The 13,929-nt window shown below is 30.2% G+C and overlaps 1 protein-coding gene across 1 annotated transcript; it reads left to right on the top strand.

Annotated features, from left to right (window-relative positions):
• The first annotated feature begins 256 nt into the window (after nucleotides 1–256).
• On the top strand, nucleotides 257–13,673 carry LOC114190486. Its single transcript, XM_028079395.1, has 8 exons — nucleotides 257–435; nucleotides 2,071–2,288; nucleotides 2,402–2,961; nucleotides 3,036–3,930; nucleotides 8,806–8,971; nucleotides 11,633–11,850; nucleotides 11,933–12,492; nucleotides 12,594–13,673. Exons 1-8 carry the CDS (start codon nucleotides 291–293, stop codon nucleotides 13,519–13,521), a joined length of 3,690 nt encoding a protein of 1,229 aa, XP_027935196.1. The 5' UTR covers nucleotides 257–290; the 3' UTR covers nucleotides 13,522–13,673.
• Nucleotides 13,674–13,929: the final 256 nt, after the last annotated feature.

The raw sequence follows: 13,929 nt of genomic DNA, 5'->3' as shown, positions 1-13,929 counted from the left end.
TTATGAAATGCGCTTAAAATGTCAAATAAACTTAACAAAATTTAATTAAAAAAACTAAATTCATGTATTTCAAAAGATGAAGAACTAAATTGGTACAAAGTTTTAAAATAGATTAATTCCAACATTCATTGAAAGTTAAGAAACCAAAAAGATATTTAATCTTTAAAAGAAAGTAAATGGAAAGAAATTTTTTATTCTAAATTTTATATCGGGTACATGAATCTTAATCTCTCTATATATATTACAGTGCCAGGTGTATTGAGAGACCTATAGACAACATCGGCGAGTGTATGGCATATGCTGAAACAGATGTTAAAATGGAGTCAGAGAAAAACATTAACATTAGAGACAATGGCGAGGTGGCGGAGAAAGAAGAGCTTCTACACCGTAACAACCGTCGACGAGGAGGCATCAGAACATTACCCTTCATCCTTGGTATTTCTTCATTTCTGCACTTTCCTCCTCAAACCTTCTTTTTTTCCGATCAATCTGTTACTATTCAAATCATCAATTTTACTCATTACATTCCAATATTCAATACAGGGAATAGTGAATTAAACCTTCATCTCTAATGTTTTTTGTTAACAATGTTTGGAATTTTTTATTGCTTTACTTTTATATTTAAATTTAATATTTGGTTGCACGAAAAAGAAGAAAGAAAAAAAAAAAGAATGGAAGAACACAGAAATAAAGAGATCTCAAAATGGATGAATAAAGAAGTAAAAAAACGACCACTGTAAAAAGAAAATAATTCATTACGTAAACATAATGGATTGTTTAGTTAGTACATTACCATCTATACAATGATAAATAATCCATTATATAATAAACAACTCTCTGTGTTAACGTTGTAAGATACGTAATTAATCATATATATTTATCATTTTTAAAATATTGTACGATTTAATTTTTTTTACTTTTTTTTTCTGATATTTATTCTATTGTTTTAAAACTAAACATACCTTCTTTTTTTCACTTTCTTCGCACCCAGTTCTTCTTCTTTCCCGAACTGTTCGTCAGCTTTGCTTTTATTTTTAAACGTATGTTAACATTACAATTTAATTTTATTTTTTATCTCTCTTATTTTCATCATGTACTTTTTAAATTAAAAATATTTATTCTTCTCCTTTATTTGTTCTTTATTATTGTCATTATTATTTTGGTCGTGCACCTTATGTTAACATTATCACTTAAATCATATATATATATATATATATATATATATATATATATATATATATATATATTAGTTTAGGAATAATTTGGCTACCAGATTACACTTCTGAGAATTTATTTGTTTTTAACTTAAGAATCATGTAACAGTACTATTCCTTTTCAACGGTAGTTTACTCAGAGAAAAAAATCACAAGAAATGTTAGTCAAACTTTCTCTTACTACATTCAGATCTATTAACAAATTCAAAAAAGAAATCAATTATTTTTTAATCATTTTTATAACAAATAAAAAATGAATAAAGATAATATATTAAAGAGCCAATAATGCATTGATGCAGTCCTAGGGAAAGCCAATCAGTGTATGTTAGTGTTGGCTGTGCTGTGACAAGAGGAAAATGTTTCACGAATAGAGAAAAGTAATATATATATTTATTGGTATATAATGTAATAAATAAAACATATGTAATAGATATCTTATAATAAGAAAAAGATCTGTACTTGTCCATGTCAAAATGCTAATCCTCATTTTTTTAAAAGGATAAAACGAATCTTTATTTATTATCCAGAAATCAATATAAAACATATATAATTTCATACAAATATAGATTTATTGAATTAATTAACTGTGCTAGATAAGAAGAAAAATTATATTATGATTTTTATTTTTTTACTATTATTTTTTATTCTATGACGTAATTTAGTGTAAATAATTAATTCTTTAAAAAATATATATAATGATATATTAATTGATTATCTATATTAAATCATGTTAAAGTAAAGGACAATGGTGAAAAAATAAAGTAATATTATTTAGATAAGAATAAGAACATTGTTAGGTTAGAGGTAGAAACATAATTATTAGGTTAACAAGATTAATTAACTAGGAGTTGTGCAGGAAATGAATTTTGTGACAGATTTGCAAGTTCTGGCTTTCATGCGAACATGATAAGCTACCTGACTCAACAGCTGAACATGCCATTGGTACCTGCTTCCAACTTGCTCACTGCTTTCGCTGGAACTTCTAGCTTCACTCCTCTCTTTGGTGCTCTAATCGCTGACTCCTTCGCTGGGCGTTTTTGGACCATTCTTGTCGCTTCGTTCATCTATGAACTGGTTTCTTACACTACCCTCTTTCTACAATTTCACTATCACTTTCAAGTTAAATTCTTACTTTGTTTACCAGAATTTTGGAAAGTTTATGAATTCAGTGTAATTTCGTGATACAGGGATTGATTGTTATAACTTTATCAGCTATACTACCCCATCTGCGCCCCCCAGCATGCTCAACACAGGTGAACTGCAGAGAAGCCTCATCCTCTCAGCTATGGATACTCTACATCTCTCTCTTACTCATAGCTCTTGGCACAGGGGGCATTAGACCCTGTGTTGTCACCTTTTCAGCAGACCAATTTGACATGACCAAAACAGGAGTAGCATCAAGGAACTGGAACCTCTTCAATTGGTACTCCTTCTGCATGGGGTTGGCTTCTCTCAGTGCTTTGACCATTGTGGTTTACATCCAAGACAACATGGGATGGGGTTGGGGTCTCGGAATTCCGACCATTGCCATGCTCATGTCCATCATTGTCTTTGTGTTGGGCTCACCACTCTACAGAACCGTCAAACCAAATGGTAGTCCAATGGTTCGTTTGGCACAGGTAGTTGCTGCTGCTGTAAAGAACAGAAAGAAAGCTTTGCCTCAAGATCACGAGCTTTTGTACCAAAATTGGGAGCTAGACGCTGCTATTTCCTCGGAAGGAAGGCTTCTACACTCTCATCAATTCAAGTACGTCACTTCAACAATATCATGCTAGTTTCAAATTTCATAATCAAACCTAATCAACAATCAGATATGTGCAGATGTTTGGACAAGGCTGCAATTGTGACAGAAGAAGAAGAAGGGAGAGATCCAAATGCAGCACCAGACATGTGGAAATTAGCGACGGTGCACAGAGTTGAGGAGCTAAAATCCATCATTAGAATGCTTCCGATTTGGGCCTCAGGAATCTTGCTGATAGCTGCATCATCGTCTCATAATTTTGTGATTCTGCAGGCTCGCACAATGGATAGACACCTCTTTCACACCTTCCAAATCCCCCCGGCTAGCATGAGCATTTTCACTGTTGTAACCTTGATGGTAGGTGTTGTTCTCTACGAACGCCTTTTTGTTCCATTCATCCGTAGGTTCACAAAGAACCCTTCAGGAATCACAACCCTGCAAAGAATGGGAGTAGGTTTTGTGGTTAGCATCATAGCCACACTAGTCTCAGCATGGGTGGAAATCAAGAGAAAAAAAGTTGCTGCTGAGTACCATTTATTGGACAGTCCAAATGCAACTATTCCCATAAGTGTGTTCTGGTTGGTACCTCAGTATTGTCTGCATGGGGTGGCTGAAGTTTTCATGGTTGTTGGCCATTTGGAATTTCTGTATGACCAGTCACCTGAGAGCATGAGAAGCACTGCTGCAGCTCTGAACTGCATAACTACTGCTATTGGGAACTATGTTGGCACAGTTATGGTCTCTCTGGTTCACAAGTATTCTGGCAAGGAAAGGAACTGGTTACCTGATAGGAACCTGAACAGGGGTAGATTGGAGTGCTACTTTTATCTTCTTAGCGGGATTCAAGTTCTGAATCTCGTTTATTTTCTAATATGTGCATGCTTTTACACTTACAAGTCCGTGGAGGAAATTAGTAAAGTTAATAATCTGGACGATTTGGAACAAGACAGAGACAAAATCTCTTCTTCTGTCACTTAGGTGGTGTATGTAAGGAGGTAGCAGAATCAAAAAAAATTTAAATAGATCATTTTCTTATCTTACTGCACCACATCACAATTGTCACTCTAATAACTTTAGAAAATATTGTTCCAGAAAGCTCATTCATTCAATAAAACATTTCACGTGTTCTAGAAAATTTATCGTGGAAAGTTTGTTTCGAGATGTATAACATATATTTTAAAAATCTTATTCTAGAATTCTATTTCAGATATTCTGTATCAAAATTTTATTCCAGAAATTTTATTTTGGAAATCATGTTTCAGGAATTTTGGAAAACTTGTTCGGATATATTTTTAAAACAACTAATCAAAAGAGTCACCATTATAAAAAGGTCATTCTAAAAAAATTATGAGGTTGCAATCAGTAATTATGAAGTGCAGTGAGCAAAAATCTAAATACAACATACTCCTAAGGAATTGGATCTCTTATAGGTTTCTTTTTCCATCAATGACACTAATTTTTTGGACAGATAATTTCTTTTAGCAGATATACCTAGCTAAATGGATAGTTATATCTATGAGTATCTATTATTATTATTTGCAGATAATTGATATCTTAATATTTGTTTATAAAAAGATTGGACGGGGATATGATATTATATGTATCGTGGATAGTAAAAAATAATTTTTTTTTTATTTTATTAAATTATATTTATATTTTAAAAATTAAAATTAAAATTAAAATTTAATTTATATTTAATTATATTATATTATATTTTATATATTTTTAAATTTTATTATAAAAATGTATAAAATATTTTTTTAATAATCATGAGTATCAGTAAGTTTTACAAAATTTGTGAATATTTTTTAAACTATTATTTAACGAATAACCAAATGAATAGTGAATATTTTTTTTTTGATAAATGAAGTACTGGATAAACATTATATGTTCAGACCGGATCTCTTATCGTCCTTAATGGGAATAAAGTTCAAATTACTAAGAGTCGAAGAATCTAAATTACATAATCTAGATTTTGAAATTGTAATCAGGATCACATGGTATTCTATATTGCATCATCTAAAATGCATTCACACAATCTGGAATATGTTCTAACCTGACTATGTCAGTACAATCTCAAATATATTTTATAGAATTGTATTCTGAATTTCGTAATTCAGAAATCTAAAATATATTTTTGAATTTTGAAATGTATTTTAAATTGTTTCAAAATGCATTACAAGATTTCCCGACATATTTTCAAATTTAGAAACGTATTTTGAAGAATAGTTTAAAATATATCTTTAAATTGTATAATCTCGTAAAGGCCCACAAAGAAGGCACATAAATCAAGAAATAGTCCTTTTAAAGGTTCTTCTTCATGCACCTTCCTCTATTTCCTTCCTGCAGCCCATAAAATCTAATAACCCGGTATCATACCCTTCCTGTAGGATAACAATCAACAAATAAAATTAGACATTGATTACAAATATGAAATTAGCCAAGTTTTCTAAAATAGATTATAAGGATTTATTATCACATAAGTGGATTGAGTTTCTATAATGTAGTTTTGTTATTGTGAATCTTAGTTAAGATAGTATAACAAATACAAATCTTTGTGTCTGATTAAATGTATCTGTCTTCCGGAAGTAAAATCACGTGTCTATGGTGGTTGAGAGTTAATAGTATTTTAACATGAAATGTAGTCGGTTAATTCATAATTGGACTCTGATGTTGATTAAATAAATGATTTCAAATTGGATTTATGAGAGTATATGGATGAGATGTAATTGTAATATCTGTATGATTTCATTTAAATACATCTAAAAAACTTTTAAAACAATAACTTAACTTGTTTTGTGTGTAATTGTATTATTTATCAATTATGATGATCATATATTTTACGAGAGCGTATGATAAAGAAAATTTATGTTCTCGAGTTGTTTATTTTCCTTCTTTTAAATATGAATATTATATTAATATATTTTTTTTACCAATAAATTTTAATATAAATATTAGAGTACTTAATCTTGTAAAAATATTTATACTTAATTAGTTTTAATCTTTATAAAAAGGAGATTATAAAATAATTTTAATTATTACAAATAATTGAAACAAAATTGAATCAATGACACAAAAGGAGATACTAAATTAAAATCAAAACAATTGTCATGCCACGTGCAATGACATTGTTACGTGTCACATCATAAACTTAACATGTGGTAACAATTTTTTTTTTCAAAAAAATAATTAAAAATTAAAAAAAAGACAAAAAAAAGAGGTTGACACATGACGCGTGACATTATTATTTTTTTTTCTGAAAGAGACTTAATTGAGACACTTTTCAAAAATTAAGATGCAATTGACTTTTTTTAAGAGTGAGTACCAAATTGACACACTTCTATCATCTGGGTAATTAAATCTATTTTTTTTATTGTATATTAATTAATAGTCATGTAAATGATACTGAGAGATGTTACAACTTTTCTATAACAAAGTATACCAAACATGTTTTTTCTTTACATTTCATATTTTTATTTTATTGTTAATTATATTTCAAAATTATGAAAAAATAAATATAAATTATCTATATAGACATAAATACATCGACATACTCTCATCCCCCATTGTTATTTTTATAATCACTATAATTTTTTTATTTTTTTAAGCATGGAATTTGCAACTAGTTTATACAATAATATTAGTTAGCTCTTAGGGGAAATTAATATATACAAGTCGACGTGAAAACTTAGCCATATCAACGTGTATGTATAGATTATTATAATATTTTGAAACAACTTGCATGCACTCTCTCATTAGTCAATGGAAAGAGTCTATTACGATTTATTTAATTATACTATACAAAGTAAGGGTTGTCACCTCCATGAAAAATGGCTAACAAATTAACAAAGAGAGCTACAATTTGCAAATAAAAAGCAAGCAAAGTTTGTTTTTATAAAAAATATAAACTTAAAGTATTGTTTAATTTATAACAATGTTTTTCATTTATTTTTGTTGCCAGCTGGAGCTAATTTTCGTTACAAAGATGTTGTTGACTATATTTAATAGCCCTTAGCTATAGTTAAAATAAGTGTAATTTCAAATCATGAGTTTCCAAATTATATCTGTGTAATTCTTTTAAAAAATCTTATGAATTTAATAACTATGTAAAAGACAAAATTTTGTTAATTTATTTATAAAATTATAACTTCATATTATCATAACTATTAGTATTAATTTTTTGTTAAAATTAAATAACAATAATAAGTAATTAAATGATGTAAATTTTAAAATTCTATATTAAGTTGATTTTGTACTATATGAGTGAAATATCAAATAATTTCATATATTAATATAAATAAAATACAATAAGAATTTAAACTTTCAATATATTTTTGTACTAATTCAAAATAAGAATTTTAAGAACACCAACCTCCATATAAATACTTTTTTATTGCATCAAAATTTATATTAGAGAAAGACGTGTAAAAAAATAAAAGTACTATACCGTTCAGGGAATGGTCGACCTCAACATGTTCATTTGGATTTCGACTTGATAAATATTTATTATAAAACAACGAGTTTCAGTCACAGGCAGAGGTGATGAGCATTTGAGCCGAGGTGGCCGAGGTGACGAGCATTTGGGCCAAGGTGGTCGAGGTGACAAGCATTTGGGTCAAGGTGGCCGAGGTGACAAGCAAATATCCCTGGATTTTAGGAATAACCATCCCATGCGAAATTTCATGAGAGAATAGTGGAGAAATAGGTAGGTTGATTAGCTAAAGATCTAGCAGTAAGATAGCAGTTTTAAAACTGAAAGACCCTATATATACATGAGGGATTAAGGAAAGAAGGGAAGAATTTTGGACGATAGTTAACTATCATAGTTCTGGTTTGGTCCTTAATTTCAGACCGAAACAAGTACTAATTTTAGGAATAGTTTTGTTAATGTTATTAGTTAATACTATAAACTAAAATTGTTAATATATATATATATATATATATATATATATATATATATATTTATATATATAACACTGAAAAAGTATATCTTATTATAAAAGAAGAAAATAAGAGTCAATCTCGAATTACAGTTGTTATCAGTAAAAGAACAAGAAATAAAACATTATTTTTTTATATTGAAAAACAAGAAATAAAACATTAAGATACAGTACATATATTTTATAATTCTCAACCTAATTTTGTGAAGGTAACTATTTTTTTTTTCAGGATGAGATTTAAATCCAACCACATAAGACATTGACACCACTCTCAACCCAACACTTTAAGGGAATGAATTTATGGTTCTTTATTCTTATATAGTGCTCTACTTTCTCATTTTTATCCAATGTGAGACTTAGATTCACACTTAGATTCCTAACGACTCTATACTTTTTCCTTATTTTTAAAATGACGCAAATTTATTAACCTTACCGTCAATTTCTTTCAACTTAAAATTTCCAAATTTAGTAGAAACTTGATAAAACTTTGAGGAAGGAAAAAAAAATGAGGTGATTCTTTTAGTTATTGGAATTTGATATATTGAATTACTGAGTTTTTAGTAATGAAGGATTTAGAACAGTTGATGAATCCTCTGAATAAAAAAAGGCCAAGATTTTAGAAGATATACTGCAAAACTCAATCTACTTAATTAAAAAATATAGATTAAATTATCTTGAAAAACATGATTTAATTTTAAATAAACCTATAATTTAATATTCCCTTTCACAACCCCACATGAGGAAATGAATTGGCGACAACCTTTGAAAACTGAGAACAGCACATGCTGAAGACGTACGTCACGCTATATTCATTGATTTAGCTACTATTATATTATTATGATTATATTATCATTGTTATACCTATATGAACATTATGGGTGTATATATTTATATATATAGATATAGATGAGGAAAAAAACTGCTAAAAGGTGAGTTATTACAGATAACAGAAGAAGCAGATATGGAGATAGAGAAGAAGAGTGTAGAAATGGAGAGTGGCGAGGTTACTGAGAAGAAGAACCAGAAGAAAGCACAGCAACGTCGTGGTGGCATCAGAACATTACCTTTCATCCTTGGTCAGATAACATTTTATTATTCTTATTATTTTATCATATTATTTTCTTATTTTTAAGGAATTGAAAATATTGCAGCTAAGTTAAATTTTGCTTATTCATTCATCCTCATTACATGTTTAATAATCTTTACCCATCAATTTTCAACGAACTTGGTCTGCGTTATCTCATTCGCGATTCTGTTTCTTGCTGAGAAAACATAAAGTTGTAATTGAGCGAAGGATTTTGATTTCATCTGTTTACTAATTGAACTGCGCGTAATTTTATGAAATTTACAAATTGTTGAGGTTTTTTTACCATTTGTGAAAGAGTTATTATTTACTGATAGGGTTCACTGATTAATACCCGTTTTAATGGGTCTTATTTTTGTCTCTTAGAATGGTTGAATGGCTTTAAGAAAAATAAGATTATGACAGAGGATTAGAATCTGTTTTGTAATTCTGATCATTTACACTATGCATGTCTAATTTTTGCTAATTTTATGATTAGGTTAATTTTATTATATTGCATAGATGTTATTTCCTTTATTAATTAATCATTAATTGATATCAAAAACTTCACAAATTATGTGCCAGTAATTTAAACCATTTTAAGCCAAGTTGTCACTTAATTTACTATTATAGTGACTCGATCTTTCGTCTTGTACGGCTTATATATAACTTATCTTTCTAACTTATCATTATTTTAAAGTTTAACTATATGCTTTTAAATATACAATATTTATCAAAAGTAATTGCTATATAGATGTTAAATTTTATTTATTTATTATTGGTGTGAATATGCATTTATTGATTTCAATAATTACTAATTTCCTTTAAGGATCTGATTGACCATTTCTAATAAAATATCCTTTTTCAATTATATTTTTTTCACAACTTAAATTCAAAAACTTTAATTAAAATGATAAAGTTCAATACTACTAGGACCAATAATTTGCTGGTATAACGTTTAGTTTGAATTAATGACCGATTCTCCACTAAAATTCATTTGAAAAATTAATATTTTCTAATAAAGTGCCACCTTGTCGTCAAAATATATGTTATCGATATAGTCAGTATCTTTTCACCCCCAAATCACTTCTTAATTCTTTGCAAATTCACTATTCTATTATTTGATTTTAAAAATTATTATAATTTATAACCAAATGCATGTTAATTAAAATATTAGTACATTAATTTTGAATGTGTTATTTTTTATGAAAATTGATTATTTTTTCTCAATTAGTTTTAGAAAATCTCAATTTATTTATAAAAGGTCATTCAACACTATTTAAATGAGTTATTTTTAATTTATATGAACTTAATAAATATTATGTATTATATTAAATTTTTTGTTAAATATTAAAATTTTCTTTTGTAAATATCCGTCCGCGGGTATCCGTGGATATTAAAATTGACTATTAATTATTAAATATTTATAGAAATATTTATAAAAATATTAATCTTTGTATACAACTTATGATGATATTCTTAATAAAATTGACATTTTTATTAAATATTTATAGAAATATTTTTAAATAAATTTTTTTTAGTTTTATTATTAAAAAAAGTTAAATCCCAAACTTAATTTCAAAAATTAACAATTTTGTCATCATATATAAAGGCATCAATCATATTATACAAATTTAGTAAAGATTAAAAATCAAATAACTTGTCACACATAAATTTAGGAACTAAATCTCAAGTTCAAAACAAAATCAAAGTATAATGTTTTGTGTAGAATTTAAAGTTAATTTAAAATATTTATAAAAATATTTAATAAAAACGTTAATTTTAATAAGAATATTACCATAAGATTTATAAAAAAGTAAATTTAGTCTCAATTTGAGAAAGGACAATATTGCTTCATTTTTACAAAAATTGGGACTAAATTGAAACTAAAAACAAATATAGGGACCAAATTGAGTCACTTTGACATGTGGCACGACTGTGAAGTGACACGTGTCAAAAAGAAAAAATTTTAAAAAAAATTAAAAATTTAAAAAAAAAATTAAAAAAAATTAAAAAAATAAAAAAAAAAGAAATTGACACGTGACGTTGACTTTAACACCGTCTAGTCAAAGTTAACGGTGAAGACCAAATTGAGTCATTTTTAAGAAAATGAAGACCAAATTGAGACAACGAAAAACACGAGGACCAAAATGAAATTTCATGATAAATAGAGAGACGAAAAAGATAATTTAACCTAAAATATAATACGGGACCCGCATACTGACGTACAAATATAGGTACGTATACGAGACATATATTTATCTAGCGAATAGTGTACGAAAGAGTTATTGTCTGCCCCGTTGACATCCCTACTCACATTTCTTAGAAGTCGATGTCTAAGGTGGTTTAAATATCATTTTATCCTTCTTTTCACCGAGATGCTTTATAAGGATAAAATCATAACGGAACCGACGTTCCAAAGCAAATAATATCTCGGATACATGGTGATTGACCTGATGATGTGTCCTGAGATCGAAAAAATATTAATTGTTCATGATCAAAGTGAACAGCTATCTAAAAAATCTTACCTGTAATATTGATTTTGCTGCTGGATAAATATAGTGTTCATAATGGAATGTTATATTATACTATTTTCATGCATAATGTTGAGTTTCATGTTCTTTGTGAATGTTGAGGTAAATACTGAGTTTGCTGGATGTGTGTGAAAGTGCAGGAAATGAATTCTGTGATAGATTTGCAGTAGCTGGTTTCAATGGAAACTTGATAAGTTACCTGACTCAAGTGCTGAACATGCCACTGGTATCTGCCTCCAACATTCTCACAATCTATGGTGGAACCGCTAGCTTCACCCCTCTTCTCGGTGCTCTCATTGCCGAGTCCTTTGCGGGTCGATTTTGGACCATCACTGTTGCTTCTCTTATCTATCAACTGGTTCTTACCTTCTCCTTTTCTCCACACAATCTCATCACACTTGTAAATGCTTAGTGTTTTCTCATTCTCTTGCTTCATACAGGGACTGGTAAGTTTAACAGTATCAGCAATACTACCCCATTTTCGCCCCCCACCATGCCCAACACAAGTGAATTGCCAAGAAGCCACACACTCACAACTCAGCATATTCTACATCTCTCTCTTCCTCACATCTCTTGGATCAGGTGGCATTAGGCCTTGCGTTGTGCCCTTTTTAGGGGACCAATTTGACATGACCAAAAATGGTGTGGCATCTAGGAAATGGAACCTCTTCAATTGGTACTTTTTCAGCCTGGGATTGGCTTCTCTAAGTGCCTTGACCATTGTGGTTTACATTCAAGACAACACGGGCTGGGGTTGGGGCTTTGGCATACCAACTATCGTCATGCTTCTATCCATCATTGCCTTTGTGTTGGGCGCACCACTCTACAAGACTCAGGAACCAGAAGGAAGCCCTTTGGTTCGTTTGGTTCAAGTCATTGTGGCAGCTATAAACAAGAGGAACAAGACTCTGCCAAATGATCCCAAGTTTCTGTACCAAAACAATGACCTCGATGCTGCTATCTGTTTGGAAGGAAGACTTTTACACACAAATCAATTTAAGTAAGTCAAATCACATAGCCAATATAAAAAGTATGATTCTATTTCTAAGGGGTTTCATTGCACTGACCCAATTGCTAAACATTGCTTCACTGTGTCCACAGATGGTTAGACAAGGCTGCAATTGTCACAGGGGAAGAATGCAGAGACCCAAATGCACCACCGAACTGGTGGAAATTGGCCACTGTTCATAGAGTTGAGGAGCTAAAATCCATCATCAGAGTCCTTCCAATATCTTCCTCAGGAATTTTGCTCATAGCTGCTTCATCACATCTTCCCAGCTTTGTAATTCAACAAGCTCGCACAATGGACCGACACCTCTCTCACTCATTCCAAATTTCCCCAGCCAACATGTCCATTTTCAGCGTACTAACCTTGATGTCAGGAGTTGTTCTATACGAACGCCTCTTTGTTCCATTCATCCGTAGGTTCACAAAGAACCCTTCAGGAATCACAACCCTACAAAGAATGGGAATAGGCTTTGTGATTAACACTATAGCCACATTAATTTCAGCACCAGTTGAAGTAAAAAGAAAAGCTGTTGCTGCCAAGTACCACTTATTGGACAGTCCAAATGCCACTATTCCTATCAGTGTGTTCTGGTTGGTTCCTCAGTATTGCTTGCATGGCTTAGCAGATGTTTTCATGTCTGTGGGGCTTTTTGAGTTTCTCTATGATCAGTCACCAGAAAGCATGAGAAGCAGTGCCACTGCTTTGTACTGTATAGTAATTGCTCTTGGGAGCTATGCTGGTACACTGGTTGTATCACTTGTGCATAAGTATAGTGGGAAGGAGGAGAATTGGTTGCCTGATAGGAACCTCAACAGGGGTAGATTGGATTACTATTACTTGCTTGTTAGTGCGATTCAAGTCTTGAATATCATTTATTTTGGAATTTGTGTTTGGTTTTACACTTACAAGCCCTTGGAAGAGTTTACTGAAGCGAGCATTCACAAGGATTTGGAATTGGAACAGGACAATAATACAAACATCTCATCTGCCAATTCCAAACATGGTGGAGATGCTGAATAGAGAAAGTTCGGAATTGATCAATTAATGTACTTGTTGTTTTGTTGTATACAGGGGCTAATTTGGTATATTGGACTCTGTTCAATTTGGTATATGGTGTGTTCGGTTCCACTCGTCATTAGTTTGAAATGGTATAATCTAAAGGCTTTATCGAAGATCATGTGTGACATTTCAATTTATGATTCGAAAATATTTTTTAGATTTGGGGTTGGTACATCATATTTCAATTTAGGGTTTTATTGTTTCGAACGTAGGTTACAATAGGGATTGTCAATTTCGGAGGGTTTTTTTTTTTTAGTTTAGGAGTTTGTATTTTTGAGGAAGTTGTGTTGGTTACGAGTCTGCAATTTGGTTTGTTATTCCAAATCAAAAGAGGTTTAGTTTAAACATGAATCAACTTTTGCAGCATGC

The sequence above is a fragment of the Vigna unguiculata genome, chromosome 1 (genome assembly GCF_004118075.2).
Source record: "Vigna unguiculata cultivar IT97K-499-35 chromosome 1, ASM411807v1, whole genome shotgun sequence".
NCBI classification, from domain to species: domain Eukaryota; kingdom Viridiplantae; phylum Streptophyta; class Magnoliopsida; order Fabales; family Fabaceae; genus Vigna; species Vigna unguiculata.
This window is presented reverse-complemented; position numbering and strand designations above follow the sequence as displayed.

Coding starts and splice junctions, on each gene's coding strand:
- LOC114190486 (XM_028079395.1), top strand. CDS start 291: ATGGCATATGCTGAAACAGATGTTAAAATGGAGTCAGAGAAAAACATT. Junction 2,289..2,401: donor CTTCGTTCATCTATGAACTG/GTTTCTTACACT, acceptor TTCGTGATACAG/GGATTGATTGTTATAACTTT. Junction 11,851..11,932: donor CTTCTCTTATCTATCAACTG/GTTCTTACCTTC, acceptor TGCTTCATACAG/GGACTGGTAAGTTTAACAGT.